A 19,360-nucleotide genomic window follows, 5' to 3' on the forward strand; every position below is an offset into this window, starting at 1 on the left:
TTGTCACTGCAATACACTGACATTAAAGACAACATGAAGGTAGACAGAACTTGATTTAGTTTTATGAGTATGTATAATAGGCACAAGAACAGGTAATTGGTAACGCATAAATCAGAAGCTATTTCAGTATTACCATGTCTATCATCATAGTATTTTTTTAAAAAAAGTATGGGAAAAGTTTATGGCCAGTAGCTTTATAAAAGTCCCATCTGTAATGATTTGGTTTCCAAATATGGCCCCCCTAAGTGCAGGTTTGGATGCATCCTCCTGATGACACCAGCTCCATCACTTTCCACCATGAACTGGAAAACTAGCAGGAACTGAGGGGAAAAAAAAAAAAAAAAAAAAAAAAAAAAAAAAAAAAAGATGAAACAACCTGTATTCAGCTTATATTGTATAACGACGTCACTGCTTAGAAAAAAGCAGGTTGTTCCAAAGCTCCGTTCAGTTGATCCTGCCGAGTCTGTGCCGGTCCCTGCAGGAGAACCGGTCAATATTTAAAGAAGCCTGAATCAAATGCAGGCGTTCAAATTCCGCCCGGGCCGCTCGGGGCCGGCCGCGGGGCGGGGCGGGGCGGGGCGGGGCGGGCCGAGCCGAGCCGAGCCGAGCCGAGCCGAGCCGAGCCGAGCCGAGCCGAGCCGAGCCGAGCCGAGCCGAGCCGAGCCGAGCCGAGCCGAGCCGAGCCCGCACTCTCGTCCTCGCTGCCTCCGGGCGCTGAGGCCTGCCCGCGGCCGGTTTTGGTGCCGGGGGCGCGGCCGTCGGCCGGCTGCGGCGGCTCCGTGGGAGGGCGCCGGGGGCTGCCGGGCTCCCACGGGGGGCGGCAGGCGGGCGGGCAGGCGGGCAGGCGAGGAGCGGAGCGGAGCGGGCCAGGAGCGGAGCGGGCCTGCGGCAAGGCGCTCTGCGGCGGCTCCGGTGAGGCGGCCTAGGGGGCAGCCGCGCGCTGCGGTCCTCTTGCTAAGCATCGGTTTCTTTGTTTCTCTTAAATGTCTCTCTTGGGTTTCTGAACGTTTTAAACACAACAGATCCCTATAATAGTTCTGTCCGTATTGTCTACAGCCCTATTTTTTATAGATCTTAGCTCCGAGTTCTCCCCCGTAGCCGTTTCCATCAGCCGTGGCAGGTGAGTGTCCCGGTGCGGTGAGGAGGCCCGGGCAGGCCGGCGCAGAGGCCCTCGGCTCTCCCTGTAAGGCCCAGAGCGGGGGCTAGAGGGGCTCGGGGAGACATTGGACCTCTTCACCTGCACCAGAAATGCCTCCACCAAGGTTTTGAAAAATCAGATAATCGTGAATACAGCCTGTGTGCACCCAGCTTCGAGGTCTGTGCCATTAGCATTGAGCTGCTGCCTTGCTCCTCGGCCTTGTCAGGGCTCCTCCTAAGTGATTTTCTTTGATTTCATTCTGTAAGTACAAAGTCTAAAGTGCAGAACTGTCATGCAAACAGATATACTGTGTACCTATATTCTACCTAATACAGTATTAAGTTTGTTTCAATACATGTCTATTTCTTGCCTGAAATAATACGTCTTGGGAATCTTGTTTTGTCCTGTCTGTAGCAATGGCTTCAGGAACAGCACTGATTTATGATGAGGAGATGACCACTCATAAACTACTTTGGAATGAGTAAGTCACTGGTGTCCTTTTTATTAATTGAATCGTATTAGGACTTCTGAGAGAAATAGCAAGTGAATGCAGTTTTTGTAAACGTAATAGGAAATATCTATTTATAGATACCCTGTGATTCTCCTAGTAAATAGTCTCTTTTCAGAAAAAAAAAAAAATTATTCCCAGTTGGTATCCAGATGTCATAATGATAACCTGAAGCTGGATTTGAGAAGCTGTAGGCCTTAAGAAGTGCGAGCTTGAAGCATCTGAGTAGCTCCCAAAATAAAGTATTTTAAGCTAATTAAATTGCTTCTAAAGATCTTGGAAAAATATGTCAATAAACTCAGATGAAACACATCAACTAAATTCAGTTAGAAGCTGGTATATGCCACTTGCTTAAATTTACATGAATTAGACCAGTGCCTTTGCAGTGCTCAGCGTAACAATCCACTGTTGTCTTCTCTCCCAAGCCCACTTCTCTGTTCATCTTCATTACAATCTACAGCTTTTAATTTCACCATTCCTGTGTCTGTAGTTAAGCATTGCTACGTTTGGTGGTGAGAAAGGAAACAAAAAATGATGCTGTTGTGTTTCTTTTTTATGTAAGAACCATGTATAACTTTCTGCTTACATATTTCAGGACCAATTTTTGGCTCAATTCCAAAACAAAAAGGATTTAAAGATTTTATTTTTCTTTTACTGTCACATGTCCCTCTATGAGGGTAATGAATCTTCTTACAATGAGAAGTTAAAAGCTAGGCATTATGAAGTATATTTGTTAGCTGTGCTGGTATGGTATTATAGTAATATGATTATTGTTTATTTTTAGTCCTGTTTGTGATATTGAAGTGCCAGAAAGACTGTCATCCTCCTATGAGCAGCTTAAATGTTACCATCTTGTGGAAAGATGTGTCTGTGTGCCTGCCAGAGAAGGAAGCGAGGAGGAGATCCTGTTAGTTCACAGGTCTGAAACTTACTTTCATCATCATTCAGATTAATCAAATAACAGATCTCATACCTCCAGGTCATATTTTGCGCCGTTTGAAAAGGTCTGCCCCAAAACTCAATGACTTCCAGAAATTTGAATAGAAAATGTGTCACACTTAAAGTTAGACAAATTATGTTGGGTATGGTGTAGCTGCTGAAATACAAATCTGGTATTATACTAAATACCTGTTTCTTACTCTTTGGGTTCTTAAGCAATGAATGATGTTTTATATATAGGATTAAAAGTAAACTTACAATAAAAACTGGGACAAGACTTTAAAAAGTGTAGAAATATGGGTCTTTCTTTAGCAAGATAACATCCTCTTTCTCCCAAGCATCTTTGAGATAGCTGCAAAGTTTTTCTGTTTGGCTCACTCTAATTCTTGAGGGGGGGAAGTTAAGAGGAACAGCAGCCTGCCCATTCTGAAGTCATTGCCATGAATTCTGCTCTGATATTTGCCACCTTGGTGTGATGATTCTGCAGCCAATTTCAGATGATTCAGCCTGTTGCTTGTGTGCTCCTCTGCCCTTGTCAGAGATGGCAAGGGGAGTTGGGAGTAGAGTGTGATGGCAAGGCAGCGAGAGGCAGTGGCTTCATGGGCAAGGGCACAATCTGACAATACCCAAGTGAGGTGAGCAGCACAGCTCCAGTGATGGTAACTCAATTTAGCCATGAGCTTAGATTGCCCAACGAGGCCATAGTGACATGGCAGGTCTGAGGTCAAGCTGGAGAGTCAGTCTGCAGGTCAGGGTCCAGGTCCAGGTTAGCGGGGTTCATGGCCAGATACAGACATGGCTACACAACAGCTGCAGTGTAGCCAAGGGTGAGAGGCTTATTTTAACAGCAAGTGCCAAAGGAAGGAGGGGGAGCCTGTGCTGAGACTTCGTAGCAGAGCTGTTTGGAGGGATCCTCTGCAAAGGCTCCTTCTAGCTCTCTAAAGGTGACCACCTGTACTATCTCTGCTGGTTCTGAACCCAGCAGCCAAACCCCAGGAGCAAAGAGGTGTACCCAGGGCCCTGACACCTGTGATGAGGACCATATCTTAACCCCAAGTCATGCTTGAATTTTCACATTCCAGAACAGTATTTTTCCTAAGAACATAATTGTTTCTTAGGATGTAATTAGTGCTGTGTACCAATATAATTTATTTTCATAGTAAATACATCACTGATTGGGTATAGAAGAGGCTTGATCACTATTTCCAGTTGAGTTGTTTCTGCTGGATGACGGGACAAATCACTGAGTCTTATCTTGGTTTCCATAAGTAAGCTAGAGGTGATGGAGCTCTTTCCCTTCTAAAATGCTTTTAAATTGAAACAAATTTAAAACTCTTAAAAATATTTTGTTGGTGTTCACCGTTACAAGGCTGCTGCTGAAGTTATACTAGTAATTATACAGTCATTCAGGCTCATATGGTTTTATTCCTGTTAATGCCTTCATTTTGAAGCTACTGTTTAGCTTTATTTCCATTAGGTAGAACTCGTGTGTCTCATTTTGTTGTGAAATTCTGGTTGCTTTGTCATTGTCCACCTAGAGGAATGCATGTATGGCCATTGTAGCTTGGATTAGGACACAGGTGGGAGAGTAGATGCCATCAGCCTCCATTTCCAGCTCACTACACAAGGGCAGAAGAGCAGTGACAGAGAATTAGGGGAACATTGATGCTAGTGCTTTAGGATTTATTTCACTCCAACCAGAGAAAAGAGGGAGTTAGTACACACCTGATAAGAGATTAATTCAAATGCCTGTTTTTCATAGAACAGGGGAGGACTAGATGCACATTCTCAGAGTTACAATTCACACTCTGATGACTCTGAGAATTCTAGATTAGTTCTTGTTGGGATGGTATCTATAGGTAGTGTGGATTGCAAAACAAATTGCTGCATGATAAACACACAGCCTTTTTTTGAAAGCAAGACTACTTGTTCTTACTGCTAGAAAAGGGAGAAGAATGTCATATTCTTAAGACATCCAAGAACCCTTGCTTTCATAGTGCTCCTTATTTTTTTTCACTATATCCTGCAACTAGTGTTCCAGAGTACCTATTAGACTTGTGAAGTCTCACAGAAAGGCCCTTTTAACATATATTCTGTTAACTTTTAATTTCATTTTGTGTCAAAAAAACCCCTCTGTGGTTGCTTTTAAGTGTTGTGTTAATCTCTTTTTCCTCTGCAGTTCAGAACACTTGGAAGTGGCGAAAAGCACCCAGACAATGAATGAAGAGGAACTGAAAAGAGTCTCTGGAAATTATGATGCTTTTTTCTTTCATCCGGTGTGCAAGTTAAACTGCTTCCTCTATTGGGAGTTCCCAGTTTTTGTGTTATTGCATCTGAGTGACCCTTTTTTAAGTAGGGGAAAATTTGCAACACATTTTTTGCTATTTAAGTAGACTTGCATTTATTTATGATATTATTGTTATCTGTTTCAAGTTTAGTATAATGCTATAACTTAAATTCATTAAGTGTTCTGTCATTTATTCTGTAATCGTATCATGCCAGTATAGCATGCTACTCAATTTTTAGCTTAGTTTTTTTCACTTAGTGTCACTGCAGATCATTAGTGACCTGCACATCACATTTGGGTAACAGTTGCTGTTAAATGCTGTGTGAGATAATGGAGGTGAAGTCTTTTGTGTTTTGTTCCTGTAAGGTTTCATTCCTTATTTTCAAAGATGCCATGTTATTTCAGTAGTCAGTTCAATATGTCCATCTCACATTTTTTAACTGCTCCAGAGAGAATATACTTATGAAGTATAATGGTGATCACCACTAAACCTAGTAGAAAGCACATTGGAATCTATGCTGTAAAATTCTGCTTTCAACCATCTGCATACAGCCTCAGTTAGTAGAATTATGTCAAATCAGTTTGCTGTTGGGGTGCAAAGTCACGTCATCTGTGATTAATTTAAACCAAGCTGATGAATGTTGATGACAACTATGAGTTTCTCTTTTTTCAGACCACTTACCACTGTGCCAGGCTAGCAGTAGGAGCAACTTTGCAGCTGGTGGATGCTGTGATGTCAGGAAAAGTGTGCAATGGAATGTCATTAGTAAGGTAAGAAAATACATGAGGAAGTTTTCACTTCTTACCAAAATTTCTTTTGTTGTGAGTAACCATATACAACTTTGTTTTAGACCTCCAGGTCACCACAGCCAGAGAAATGCAGCTAATGGGTTCTGTTTGTTCAACAATGTTGCTATTGCAGCAGAATATGCAAAACTTAAATACGGTCTACAGAGGTAAGTGCATGGTTGACTCTAGAGAAACTTTTCATACCCAAGTATGGCATTTAGATAACAGTTTGGCATTGTACCAGTTTAGATTAACGTCTGGAGCTTTCTGGCTGTCATGTACCTTTTGGGCCAGAAAAACATGCAACTGTACCTCCTTTAGATGAAGGTGCTGTAATTTTTCCGCTGAATGTTTTCTTTTACTGATCTATGCAGAATCCTAATTGTTGACTGGGATGTGCACCACGGGCAAGGAACTCAATATATATTTGAAGAAGATCCAAGGTTTGAAGGAATTTTTTTTTTTTTTTTTTGTTAACTGGTTAAAGATTGCTTGCCTCTGTAGAGAATAAGATTTCTTAAATTTCTAAAACTATAATCTTACAAAGCATTCCCCTTGCTATTTTAGTCACTCTGTTTTTACTTGTTATAAAATAGAGGGAAAAATCTAACAAAAAAAGAAATATGTAAATCTGTTCTACTTTAAAGAATAGCAAACACAAAATAAGCAATATGATTACTTTGGCTTGCCAGTATCAAGATCTCTTTGTGCCAGTATTCAGATAATACATCTATCCTCTGATAGATGGAATCTCTCAGTTAAAGTATTCAAATAGTAGTTAGATAAAATACATGAGCTTTATATTGTTTTTGGAAAAGCCATAGAAGCAGGTTCTAGAAACAAGTCTGCTCTTCTGAAAATGCCTTATTTTTGACCTGAACAGAGTGCATACATACAAGAATTTTTTAGCAGGTTAATTTTTAGGTTAATTTTGGCATAGGACCTACTGTACCAAGTTTAACAGCTTAAGTCCATTAAGAGAACTAAGGAGAATAGACAATTGTATTTTCTTGCTTTCAGTTAATAGAGTCCCCAGGTTTGGGATATAAAGTCAGTTTCATAATCTTTTCATCAAATTGGATTTGTTTTTTGTATCTTTTAGCGTTTTGTATTTTTCCTGGCATCGCTATGAACATCAGGAATTCTGGCCATCACTAAAAGAATCTGATTACGATGCTGTGGGTCTGGGAAAAGGAAAAGGTTTTAACATAAATTTGCCTTGGAATAAGGTAAATGTTTACAGCACAAAAAAGCAGGTGTAATAGCTTTGTATCTTGCTCTTTAGGTAATACTTTCTGAGAAGTGCAGTGTTTCACTTGCTTGGCACATGTCTTAGCACAGTATATATCCTTCGTGTCAGTGGAATGTCTGCTGAAAAATAAGGCCCAGAATGTGATAATGTTTAAAAAAAAAAAAAAAAAAAAGAAGGAGAAAAACATAGAAAAACATACACATTAATTTTTTTTCTTGAATATCTTGCCTAGTCATCAAATCAGAAAGTGTTTCAGGAGGTGATTACACCCATCTTTGCTCAGCAGACAACTGAAGCTCATACTTAAGACTAAAAATGGTGGATATTTATGCACCATTTGCTTAAATGGAGTTTGTTTAACTTGACCTTATAGGGATCCCTTATCTTTAACTTTTGACACTATCTTTGCCTAAAGTCTTGAAGAACCTTAGAAAATTTTTAATTCCAACAGGAAAAGATGACCTGTATTTCTCATGTTTTGCAGGTTGGGATGGGAAATTCAGATTATCTTGCTGCGTTTTTCCATGTGTTGCTTCCAGCAGCTTTTGAGGTAATTTTTTACTGCTCTCCAAAACCAAAGGCTACTTCCTAAGTACTTCTTCAGCAGGTACCATGGAATATTTTGTAGAAATGCAGTAATTGTCAGTAGCACAGTTAACACATTATTTCTGCTGGTATGACTGATGTCCTGATCAACTGAATAGTATTTATGGAATGTTAGCTTTTAAATATTCAGTGTAATGATGTGCAACTTCTCCAGCAGGAATGAAAATAGTGTAAAAGGGTAGTCTTAGTTTCTATTCACAGAGTCTTTGTGTGTTCATATTGTAGCTGAAATAACAGCTGAATATGGTACAGCTGAAGTCCAGTACAAAATTGAAAATAGGACATAAGGATGTGTTACAACTCTCTCTGTTCTATAACAGTTTGATCCTGAGCTGGTTATTGTCTCCTCTGGATACGATTCTGGAATTGGAGACCCTGAAGTAAGTAACTTGTGGCCTTTGTGTTGTCAGTCATGAATCTGTTCCCAAAATATTCCTACCTCATAAATGTCCTGTGATTGCTAGATGAAATTCACTTTGACCAAGCTAAAAATACACATTTGAGTCTTTAAGCTGATCCCAGCTCATTCAGTACTACAGTGAAACATGTAAAGACAGTTTTTCCCATAGTTGTAATTGCTGTGTTGGGTTTTTGTACCTTTAAAGCAGTTGGTTCAGCATTTTGTTAGATACTATGAGAGGCAAGTGTCCCAATATTCCAATTCACTCATGTATATTTCAGATTGTATGGGGTTTATTTTAACCAGTGTTTTTGATTTAGGGTTTTATCTCTTCAATTTTTTTCTTTGATTTAGGGTCAGATGAATGCCACTCCTGAGGTTTTTGCCCACCTTACCCATTTCCTGATGCAGTTAGCTAATGGCAAGCTGTGTGTCATCCTAGAGGTAAAGAGTTTTGAAACGTAATCCCAGGGGAAGGGTCTTTGTTTTAGAGACACATAGGGCAAGCTAGAAGCTAGGAAGCAAAGCTTCTTAACAGAATAATTTATTCTTTTTATCCTCCTTTTGAAAATGAGGAATGCAAAAATGGGTAAGATTTGACAATGCTGTTATACATTAAAGGAAACACATGTCTTAAATGGGTATTTTTTTTTTAACTTAAAATTTTGAAAAGGAGAGGTATATGCTCATTGTTCAAAAAACCCCCATCCTGCACAGATATGTTCAGTTCTTGTGAACAGCAACTAATCTGCTGCTCTGGAAAGTCCCAAACTCATTAAAATGTAGGGAATACACTGCATTACCGATGTTTTTACAAGTATGTCTTATTCCAGGAGAGTTTTAAAAAAAATACTTTTAATCTCTATATACTCTTACTGAGTAATGGAGCCCTTGTTAAATTCCCTCATTTTTGATTAAAAGCCTTTATGCAAGCTCTTTTTTCAAAAGCTATTTGTTTATTTTTTAAAACAATTAAAAATGTTTCCTCCTTTTGAAATCTACATTTCAACTCCCTATTTCTGCTGCATGTTAGAAAAATGGTGGCTTTTCAGGTAAAGGATGTGGAAATATTACTGACAACAAAGTCTCAGAGTGAACTGCTTATTAATTGATTCACTTGACCTCTGTTTTGCATGACCTTTCTTCCATCATCCTTCTCTCCAGCAGGTTTTTATAGATATTTCTGTCTACTAGCTGAAGTGCAAATAAGCATCCCCTGATAATACATATGATGGGATTGCTCCACAGATGGTATGCAGGAAGCAATCTTTCATCTCTAATCTGGCAGTCTTAAATCTATCTTCAGTTGTTCTCCAAATTCTACCAAACCATTAGGACAACCATGTATTAAAAGTGTCAGGCTGTGGGAGATTTCCCTTTACTTTTTACATTTTAGAGGACAGTTACAGTATTTACCTTCTGAGGAATCTGCCCCAAGAATTGCTGAAGATGGCATATCATGGATAGGAATGGAAAAGGTGTATGTTTCCTGGATTTTCATGGCCAAGTCATGACTGATTTCTAAAATGAATTGAACCGTGATGTAGTGAGTTGAATCATGAGATGTCAGTGAAGTTCAGCAAGTAGCCTGTAACTTAACTGTTTTCATGTTGAAAAATCATTGACTTAGATGTACTTGCATTTTCCATCTCTGTAAATTCAGATATATTTCAGAAGTTTAATTTATTTTCCATGATGATATGCAGATAGGTGTTACAAGTACTTGTTTCTTAGGTGACAAAATACTTTTTTCTAGGGTGGATACCACTTAAAGTCATTGTCTGAATCAGTCTGCATGACTGTAAAAACTTTGCTTGGAGATCCTGTACCTCAAATAACAGGAGAAATGGCACCTTCCCTAAGGTAAGCATATGAAGAGTTTTAGAACAACCTATGTATTTATCAGAGACAAAAGACATACATTTTTGGTTTTGCTTTTTCATTGAGGTAAGTTACATTTCCTATATTTTCATTAGTGCTGATACTGTCAATCCTGTTTCTTTTGTAGTGCTGTTGAATCTATTCAAAATGTGAGAGCAGCACATAAACCGTACTGGAAGTGGTTGATGTACGAAGGTAATTACTCTTTTCTTCCTTCAAGCAAATGTGATTGGTAAATGGATTCATACAGAAATTAAAAATGATTAATCTTAATACCAGTGGCTTAAAATAATTGAACTATTCATTAAGTGACTAATGAAGCAGTGTGAGGTTTCATTCAAGGACATGTCTTCAGCTGGTCTTAAAAGAACTTCTGAAGCTGGCAAACGTCACCCCAAAAAGTAGCAATTTGATATCTTTGGTGATGCTGTTTTCTGTGTCAAAAACATGGGCATAACATTTTTTTATCATTTATGACCTTTTGCTAGATTAAGACAAATGTAGCAGCACTGCAGAAGAACATCTGTGGCAAGAAACATTGTAGCTAGTGCATGGAAAGAAATATGCATACTATGAATACAGATGTACTCTGTTTTGTAAATAAACGTAACCAAGTATTAACATGCTGCTCAGGACTTAATATATGTGAAAACCCTCTTTTTTTTTCTTCCCCCTCTAGACACATCATTTTTACAAAATTTGAGCACCAAATCGCACCTACTAAAGAAGACTGATGCAAGTACCTTCACAGAACATGAATCTAAGATAGCTAGCGATGATGAAACTGTCAGAGTAGAAAGGTTTTTGGAACTGCACATGAAAAATATTCTATTTTCGGTGCCCCCCATCAGAACAGCAACAGCTGACTCTGGAGGCTCAGCACTTTTGCTCCCTGTACCTGTTCATTTGGTGAAGGAAATTGACAAAACTGAAATAAAAGCTCTTGTCAGGTTGGTCCCATCTATTTAATTTTCAACATAATTATGAGGCTGAGAGGTCTTTGTACACACTGTCATCTAGTTCTGTCTCTGCCATGGTCATCTTTTTGGTCTTAGTCTACTCAATTATAGCCAGACTTTCTTCATTTGAAAAATGAAGACATTGGTGTTGGTTATCACTCATAGCCTTGAAGTCCTTCAAAGAACTAATCAGAATACTTTTAGAAAAAACTATTTCAATGGAGATAGAAGAGTTAGTGCAGATGTATTAATTTAGAGATTTTGTTGGGAAGGTGCCTTAAAGCTCTGTGTTCACTTTTAGCTGAAAAAAATACAAGAGTGATCTGATTTGAGAAGCTCAACTTTTTGTCTTGGTCCAATTTTGACAGAACTGTATTTCCTTAATATTGTCAGACATTTTTGTTTTCTTACCGGTGCAGATAGACACAGGTTTAGAGAGCTCAAGGCTGTCAGGCAACAGTGTTGTCATATTCCTGCTAGAGCCAGGTTTTTGAGATTCAATGTATAGCACCTGTACAAAATGTACCCCATCACTACTACCTGCAAAGTACCGTATCAGTGTCCTCTTTGAAAGCATGATTGCCTCTAACCTAGTTTTTCTTCATATAATTTATTTTACAGTTGCTTTTATGCAGACCTTGTGAAAGAGGACAAAACTTTGCTCTCTCTTGGCAGTATGTTGGCCATCCTAGATAAAATACTTAAGAAGGAGGTAATAATAAACAGCTTTGAGGGTGGGGGGAGAGTTGGATTTCTCCGATTTCTGCTTCTACTATATTATTGTCCAGATATTAGTTACTGTGTAGTTCACGACTCCACTTATCTCAGCTAGAATATACTTAGCTATCAGAGTGAGTATGCAAGATGAGAAAACAACTGTTTAGGGATAGTTGTTAGCCCCAAGACATCTTTCTAATGATCTTTGGGCAAGATGTGCAGCTTTTCTGTAGTCACAGCATAGGAGTCAGTCAGAACCTTCTCATCACTCTCAGGCATACAGATGAGCCAGGCATTCACTCTTCCAGTTGAGGTGAGCAGAAGTTGGTGTATCAAGCACCAGTGAACAAGAAATCTGAACAAGAAATGTAAAAAATTTTCCTTCCTTGGTTCACAAGAGTTTTGCCTTCTGTCTTTAGGAGAGAGCTTACTTCTGCATTTCTCTTCATTACAAGATGCAATGCTGTGTGCAGCTGCAGCCACTTACCATTATTTGTACAACAGTTTACTCAGAGTAAATTTTAATTTACACATACCCACACACCCCCCCCCCCCCTTTAGTGGAGCTTTTCAAAACACCACTGTATGCTGTGTTTATGAACATTAATTCCAGTTCAGCATTTTGATGCTTGCAGGGTTAGGAATGAAAAGAAAGCAGACGTGCAGAGCTCATGTCTATGTATAAAAACTTGGAGAAGCAAAGAGAAAAAAATGTAAACAAGTTAAGAATATTACATCATTATAAATCAGTCTCTCCCTTTGTATGAAAAGGTGTCTTCAAAGTACCAGGCTTTTGAGGAAAAGTAACTGTCAGAATGGCCTCTTTTCTTGTAAGCCACCTTCTTGCTGTTGGAAGTCATGTGTGTAGATTTGGGGACAAATTCGTAACATTATTGACTGTACATACCTTTAGAGGATCCTATAAATAGATCAAAAAAAACAGTAACTGGCAAAAAGAAATAGAACTTTTCGTGAGTTACCGATGCTAGGCTGAGCTTTTTGTGTTGGAAAATACAAAGGAGGAGTGAGGGAGAGTGTGTATTATCTTTTTGCTTAGCTTTGATGTAGAGTTCAAAGCACTACACAACACAAAACAGTGAAATGTTGACTGAGTAATACTGTCAGTGTATTTTCCAGAAAGGAATAGCTTGCCTAGGTTAAACGAAGAGTCAGAATTCAGAGACAACCTCCTTTTCATAGGATGTATTTTTCTGGTGCACTTTGCCTACTGGCACACTGAGTGTATCCTCTGCAGACTAGAGAACCAGTAAAGATGGCCTTCCCCTGCAAAAGCTATTGTTACAGTTGCCTTTCAGCATAGCACCATACTTCTGAAGTAACAGAACAGCTCTTGGCATAATAATCAAATATGTCCTTTCTGTAGAAAATTGATTAATAACATTTTCTTAACCCTAATATGATAGCTAAATAAGATCGCTTTCATACAGCTGTAGCTCTTTTTCAATGACAAGTAAAAATGCAGTTGTTACAAATTAAAAAATGACACCATCTTGTGCAGCATTAATTACTTCTGAATGAAAAATATATTTTGCAGGTATGCAATGGAATTGCAGAATCATCCACAGCTGCTGCTTCTGTTGCAGTTGCACTAAGACATTATGTTCGTTTGGGATTTCAAAGGTGAATTTGTATCTTTTGCATTTGGGGCCCTTTGACAAAATGTAAACAAATAACTAAGTGTGTGTGAAATATGGCAAATTGCCTTTAAAGCCTTAATTTTAAAACAAATACCATCTCCGCATGCATAGCCTTTTCAGTATGTAGTACAGACAATATTGTATATGCCAGCAAAAACCTTTTGCCTTACCAAGGGCAAAAATGTTTGTAAGGATGACTGCTGTGCTAGCCTACACTTTCTTTGTCAGATTTTGATTGTCTCTGGCCTGAGGACATTTTCTTGGTTTTGTTTTTTTCCCCCCAGTATTTGGTGAGAGAAAAGGTGATCCCCTGGGCTGTCATAAATGTGTTTCCTTTATACTTTTAATGGACCAAATTCAGAAACAATATACATTATTTTTTATGCCTCTAATCTGCATGCAAACTCTTTAAACAAATCCCACTAATTGAAAAAAAAATGTACTTCTAGATGCAAATGTATGTATATTTTTGTTTTCTGCAGGGTGCTTTGTATATTTGTTGGAGACATGCAAATCGTACCGAACACAGATGATGGGTGAGGTTTCTCTTTACTTCAGGGAGTCAAATCCCAGAGGCTTTATAAATGTTCGTAAGTGTCCATATGTATGATGAAACCTGCACTAAGGAATCAGTCATGAGCTGATGTTCATTAAGTTTACCTTGAGACAAAATACAAAACATCCCCAGATGTATCTCTAAAAACAAACTGCAATCTCTAAATGCCACTTTATGAGTTTAGTGGTAGGTTTAAAGTATAATCCTTCTTCATCAATTGAAATTTAGTTTGTAACTGAAAATAGAATGTAATAAACAAGGCAATTATTAATTATATAAGGTGTACCCCCCTGTAACTGCAGGTGGCACATACTGCTGATGCTGAATTCATTATTGAAAGTCATCTTTACTTATTTATAACTTTTTTTACCATTTCCCCTTTTTCTTAAAAGTAATTTGCCCATAGACTTTAATACTCTGTTGAAAAAAATCTTAAAAAGGATTTCAGTTTTAATTGGTGTTTACATGGCATGTAGTATTGCAAGCAGTTACGTGCTCCTGTGTTGTGAATTAGTATTTCAAGAATTATGAAAGAAAATATCTTTTTATCTCATTAGAAGTTGGTGGTTAAATACTCAGATGTGTTTTTTATTTACAGAAAAATACTCATGATACATATTTGTGAAAAAGAAGAGTCTGGAAGGACCAGCTCCAAACACTATATTTCTCTAAACTGGAAAGAGGTAAGATTCACTTTCTGGAAAAAAATGTAAGAGAAAAACTTTTTTAACAGAAATAATAGAATATATTTACAAAATCATAAAATGACACTGAGAATTACACCTCTCACTGAAATGTGGACCTTTGACAATACTTTATTTTCTTGTCCTTGCCAGGGTACTACTCCTTCACAGATCTTTAGAGTGCATTAGACTGCATAGGTTTGAGGAAACCTTTAGTAGGTACTGTAGTTCACCTTCAGGAAGGCAGAGTTACAGTGCAGAAACACTAAGTAAAAAATTAATAATCTACATATTTAAAAATTACAGTGAAAATGGATCAGTATCCTGTTTCTTAGGTCAATCAAAAGCTTTTTGAGATTCACCTCCCTGCTTTGGTTTATATCTGGGAATGTGGGGCTTTACATTTGTGCTAAACAGTTTCTCATTGTTGTTAAAGGATGCTGAAGGAAATGACTTCTTTTCTGCTGTACTTGGATTCATTCTTCCTGTAGCATATAGTTATCAACCGAACTTGACAGTAATAGCTGTTGGACCAAACAGGAGCCTTGGAATAAGTGGGATTTCTCTGCTTTTTTCTTTACTACAAGGATTAGCCGAGTCCCGAATTTTTGCAGTGATTGAGGTAAGAAGTAGTGCCAAGCTGTGGTACTTGAGAGTGCTTAGGACATAACTCAAATCAAGCAGCAGCATGCTTGGTATGAACTGTTTCAAGCTGCCAAGTAGAAAATATTGGCTGCATCTATACTGTCTTTGGTACCCCTAAGTTCATGGCACAAATAGCCCAAGTTTCTTTCTGTCCTGAGAACAAGACAAGACACAGATACATACAGAGCTGTAGGCAGCCCACATGATTGAGAAGCTTGAGGCATGAGTGCAAGCCCATGGTTATGTCTATAGACAGTGGATATTGTGACAATTTGCCACAACTTCCCTTTCCACCTGGGATTCACAGCTCAGAGTTGTCTCCTGAAGAGAAACACTCCTTGTCTGTTAATTATATGGCCTCTTCCCATCAAATGTGATTGAAAGCAGACCACTGTCCTGTTTATCATAAAACACTACATTTTTTTCTCCTTCTCTCCCCCATGCTGTATGTTACCACACACAGCTTCCATCATGGGGAAGATAAATCAAAATGGCACATACCCTTTAAGTGAACTTAATTGTGATAATACATAACTGGGTCCGGTCTACCCCAGCTTTGTGTTTCTGGTAGAGAGTGTGGGAAAGGAAATGAATCTGTGGATCTTTCCCTAGTCTAGTTTTTCCACACACTGCCACATGAAGGATTTCTAAATTCAGGAAGTCAGAGGCTGTATCCAGGCCAGGGTGCGGTAAGTGCCAGTGAGCGCATGAATTTGCCTAATCTCTTAAAGAACTCCGTTTACACTCTTGGGCTCTGCAGCATCCTGTGGCTTTGAGTAACACAATTTCTCTGTGTGTTCTGTGAGACAGTAACTTTTGATTTCTTTGTTCCTTCTTTAATGAGAAACAATGAATAATTGTTCACATACGCTTATTCTAATCTGTTCCCCAGCAAGTATCCAATTAAAGATATACTATTCATTAGGCTGTCAGTTAAGTGGATTTTGACATACTTTATTCTGCAGTCCTCTCAAATGTTGTTTTAATTTACAGTGCTGATAGGTAAATTATCTAAGCTAAAATATTTTGTACATTGATATGCAGTATACATAAATGGTGTATTTGCACATTACTAATTAGGGGCAGCAAATGGGAAGAATTACTGATATTCTGAAAGATAAACTCACAGATAAAAAGGAAGTTAGAATACAGCTTTAAAAAATTACTGATACGTTTCTATAGGTACGCTGCCAGTAGCTCCGTAACAGGATTGTGTAATGTGTGGGCATCTTCTAATGCATGTACTTGGCTTTTTAGAATAATTGAAAAAATACTTCTATCTCTTAAAATAGTTACAGTCTTCCAAATAAATGTTAATAATCTTCCTATACTATCACATTTCAGAATATAATTCTGTGAGCAAATGATACTGATTTAGACTGTCAGGGGTTCAAAAAAAGTTACTTCTTGATGAAGCAAAATGTATCACTGTTTTCTACTGATAGAAAGTAAATGATGCATGAAGTAAACAAGCTCCATGCTCTCCTCTTCTCTCCTAACATTTTCTACTTTTAACCCAGCATTATTTCTTTTCAATCACAAAAGAAAAACTGAGATTCTTTTTCTGTCTGAAAAGTAGTAAGTTTTACAGGAGATAAAAATTAATTTACCCTTTTTAGAAAAAAAATCCCCATTTTGGCACGTTTTTACTTGAAAGTAGCAAGAATGAGCAACTTTCAATTAATACTACTAACTTAATTACATAAGCTGTTTTTTAAATATTTCATGTATTACTGAGACAAAGTTTGGTTCCCAGGAGTACTTTTTTTTTTTCTTCTTAAATAGGACAAAGACACAAATTTATTGCAAAGTATAGCCAAAATATTAGTGGGTGCTTCTATACCTAACTTTGGAGTTTATGTGCCTCCTACTCAAGAAAAAGTAAATAAAATAAAAAGATTAAGAGACCAGTTTCAGCAGCAATGGAAAATGCTTCAGTGTTCAGGTAAGTTGCCTATTTTTATCTTAAGTTCTTACTAGAAACTTATATGCAAGTTTCTGAAAAGATTATATAATACAGATGGATCCTATAAGTCAGCGGGATATTAAAATCATTGGGAGCACATTGATCTAATGTGAAAAGGATGAAACTCAGAATGCTTGTAATTCTGCCACTTGAGCCAGAAAGCACTGAATGTCATAGCATAAAAACTGTACCCGTGGGAACTTGAGATAGTTACTCCAAAATTTTGAAGTGAAACTATCAAAATATTATGTGCTTAAAGAATAGTTAATAAGATGTGCACAGGCTCTTATTGCTAACGTGTTTTCTAAATATTGTGCCAGATCAGGTGACACACATTTAACTTGTTCACAAAGAACTTCAGTTAACAGCGCTTAGTCATTCTTAAAATACATTCACAAATAGCTGAGGATTGGGTACTGCGTTTGTACAGGAGTCAGGTTAGGCAGGTAAGTATGTTTTCAAGCATACTTGTCTAGAAACATTACTGAATATCTTCTGGTTTTCAACAGAAAAAGCAATGATAAAGGTGGGCATGTTTCTCTGAGAGAAAATGCCCTGCTCTTTTTCAGAAGAAATGGCCAAGAGCAATGGTCTGGTTCCAATAAGAATGTTCTTACGGGGTTGGGATTGTGGTATGACCTTGATTAATGACGTTTATTTCTTATTGCTGTTCTTTTCAGTGAAGGATGAGATTTAAAGACATTAACTTCACTTTGGAATCATTTTACACAGCAGAAGAAAATGTGTTGCTGATCACGTTGCCTTTTAAATCATCAGGAAAAGAGATGGTCAATCTCTAAACAGAATGAGTCATTTATAATTGTCTTCTGTTTTTAAAATACTTAAAATCCATGTTATCAGCTAGAGAATTGTGCTTGCAAATTCTATATTGGCACTAATTATTCAAGACTGACACTTGAAAACAGCTGCTGTACTTCATAACTGCAAATTGGGGCCTGTGTAATTTGTGACATTGTAAAGTCAGGTTTGTGTATCTAGGAGCTTGACTTCAAGTCCAGAAGACAGGCAACTGAAATGAGCAATCAAAATAGCCAAAACATTTTAATAGTCTTCAACATAACACCAGCGTGTTTGCACTACTGCCACTACCACCATTTTTCTGGGAGTTTCAACTTGATGACAGGCCCTTCAAATTAATGAAGTTTCATTTCATAATCTGATTTAAAGGATTCACCTAACATGGTCTATTCTTTTAATTTTTCTAATGAGTAGTTGTCAATCGCAAAAAGAAAAGCAGCTGAACAGCTATAGTGTGTGCATTTCCTAACTGTGATGATTTAATTTCTTGAACTGTGCAGGGCATGAGAGAAAAAAAGAAAAATATTTTGCATATAGAAAATTACAAATACATAATTGAATAAAGCAGTGTAAAGAGGACTTCACGCTGCCCTGCAGAGTTTTTCAAAGGTAAATTGTCTATGTAACAAATAAAAACTCCCAAACCCCAAGAGATTTGATAGTGGCCTAAGGCTGTAATCGTGTGAATTCTCAAAATTAAATAAACATCTTGAGTCAATTAGCATGCTTTGTTTTACAGCGTTCAGATATGATTTAGGGCTCACTTTCAGGAGCACAGCTCTGTGATTGTGACTTCAGTAATGTGACCTTTTGATTTCAAACACTTCAAATTATGTTTATAGTGGTGTTGTTAGTGGGATCAACTTTACATTATTTTAATAAATAACTCCATCTTTGCAATTGTCTTAACTGTTCCCCATGATTTCCTTCTCACCCAGACTTGGTTTTCAGCTACTGCTGGATGGGAAATGATACCCAATCCTTGTATGTTTTGCAATTAAATTCTATTTCAAAAGAAATTAAAAGCCATGTCAGACATTTTCACAAACAAAAGTTGAAGAGCACAAAGATGTTCTGTTTCAGTTCAAAATTTCTTTAAACTGAACTTCAACCTCCAAAAGTATTTCCTTTAGATTGGGAACTGGGCAATGGCCAAACTTTAGCTTCAAAATGTTTCAGAACAGGCGATGTTGGTTTATTCTCTCTGCCCTAGAACACAACAACAAAAAAAAACACCCCTTTTTTTTTTTTTTTTAAATCATTTTCAAGGAAAAAGCATTTTCTCAAAAATACCTCAGTTCCTTCCCTTTTACCTGCCTTTGTTCAACTGAATTTCTACAGCCAGTAATTCAAATACTGATCCCAATGTTGTATTTCGGTCTGTATTTTTCTAAGATCTCGATCAAATTTATTAAAACATGAATTAAGAGAGGAAAATGCGTGCTCAGGGTAGAATTAGTTTGCAAGTACTGTCAGAAGACCGCAGTTACCGCCTGCGCAACGGGACGCACACCACAGGGATGGCTTATTGCTCTCCTGCACTGGCGCGCTGCTCTT

The 19,360-nt window shown here is 37.8% G+C and overlaps 1 protein-coding gene across 7 annotated transcripts; it reads left to right on the forward strand.

The window, feature by feature from the left end:
- Positions 1-683: 683 nt before the first annotated feature.
- Positions 684-18,524, forward strand: HDAC10 (histone deacetylase 10). 7 transcript variants are annotated; one of them, XM_042793269.1, is made up of 20 exons: positions 684-1,399; positions 1,553-1,619; positions 2,431-2,565; positions 4,765-4,861; positions 5,546-5,643; positions 5,724-5,828; positions 6,036-6,104; positions 6,764-6,890; positions 7,398-7,463; positions 7,840-7,899; positions 8,274-8,363; positions 9,676-9,782; positions 9,928-9,995; positions 10,480-10,750; positions 11,381-11,471; positions 13,032-13,117; positions 13,617-13,670; positions 14,289-14,373; positions 14,810-14,995; positions 16,804-17,652. In XM_042793269.1, exons 2-20 carry the CDS (start codon positions 1,555-1,557, stop codon positions 16,996-16,998), a joined length of 2,055 nt encoding a protein of 684 aa, XP_042649203.1. In that variant the 5' UTR covers positions 684-1,399; positions 1,553-1,554; the 3' UTR covers positions 16,999-17,652. The 7 variants fall into 7 exon arrangements, with proteins under 7 accessions (XP_042649203.1, XP_042649204.1, XP_042649206.1 ...); XM_042793270.1 differs by having other exon boundaries at positions 684-1,120; positions 1,247-1,619; XM_042793272.1 differs by having other exon boundaries at positions 684-1,120.
- The last annotated feature ends 836 nt before the right edge of the window (positions 18,525-19,360 follow it).

Source organism: Tyto alba, unplaced genomic scaffold (genome assembly GCF_018691265.1).
Source record: "Tyto alba isolate M040663 unplaced genomic scaffold, T.alba_DEE_v4.0 Super-Scaffold_2, whole genome shotgun sequence".
Lineage (NCBI taxonomy): Eukaryota > Metazoa > Chordata > Aves > Strigiformes > Tytonidae > Tyto > Tyto alba.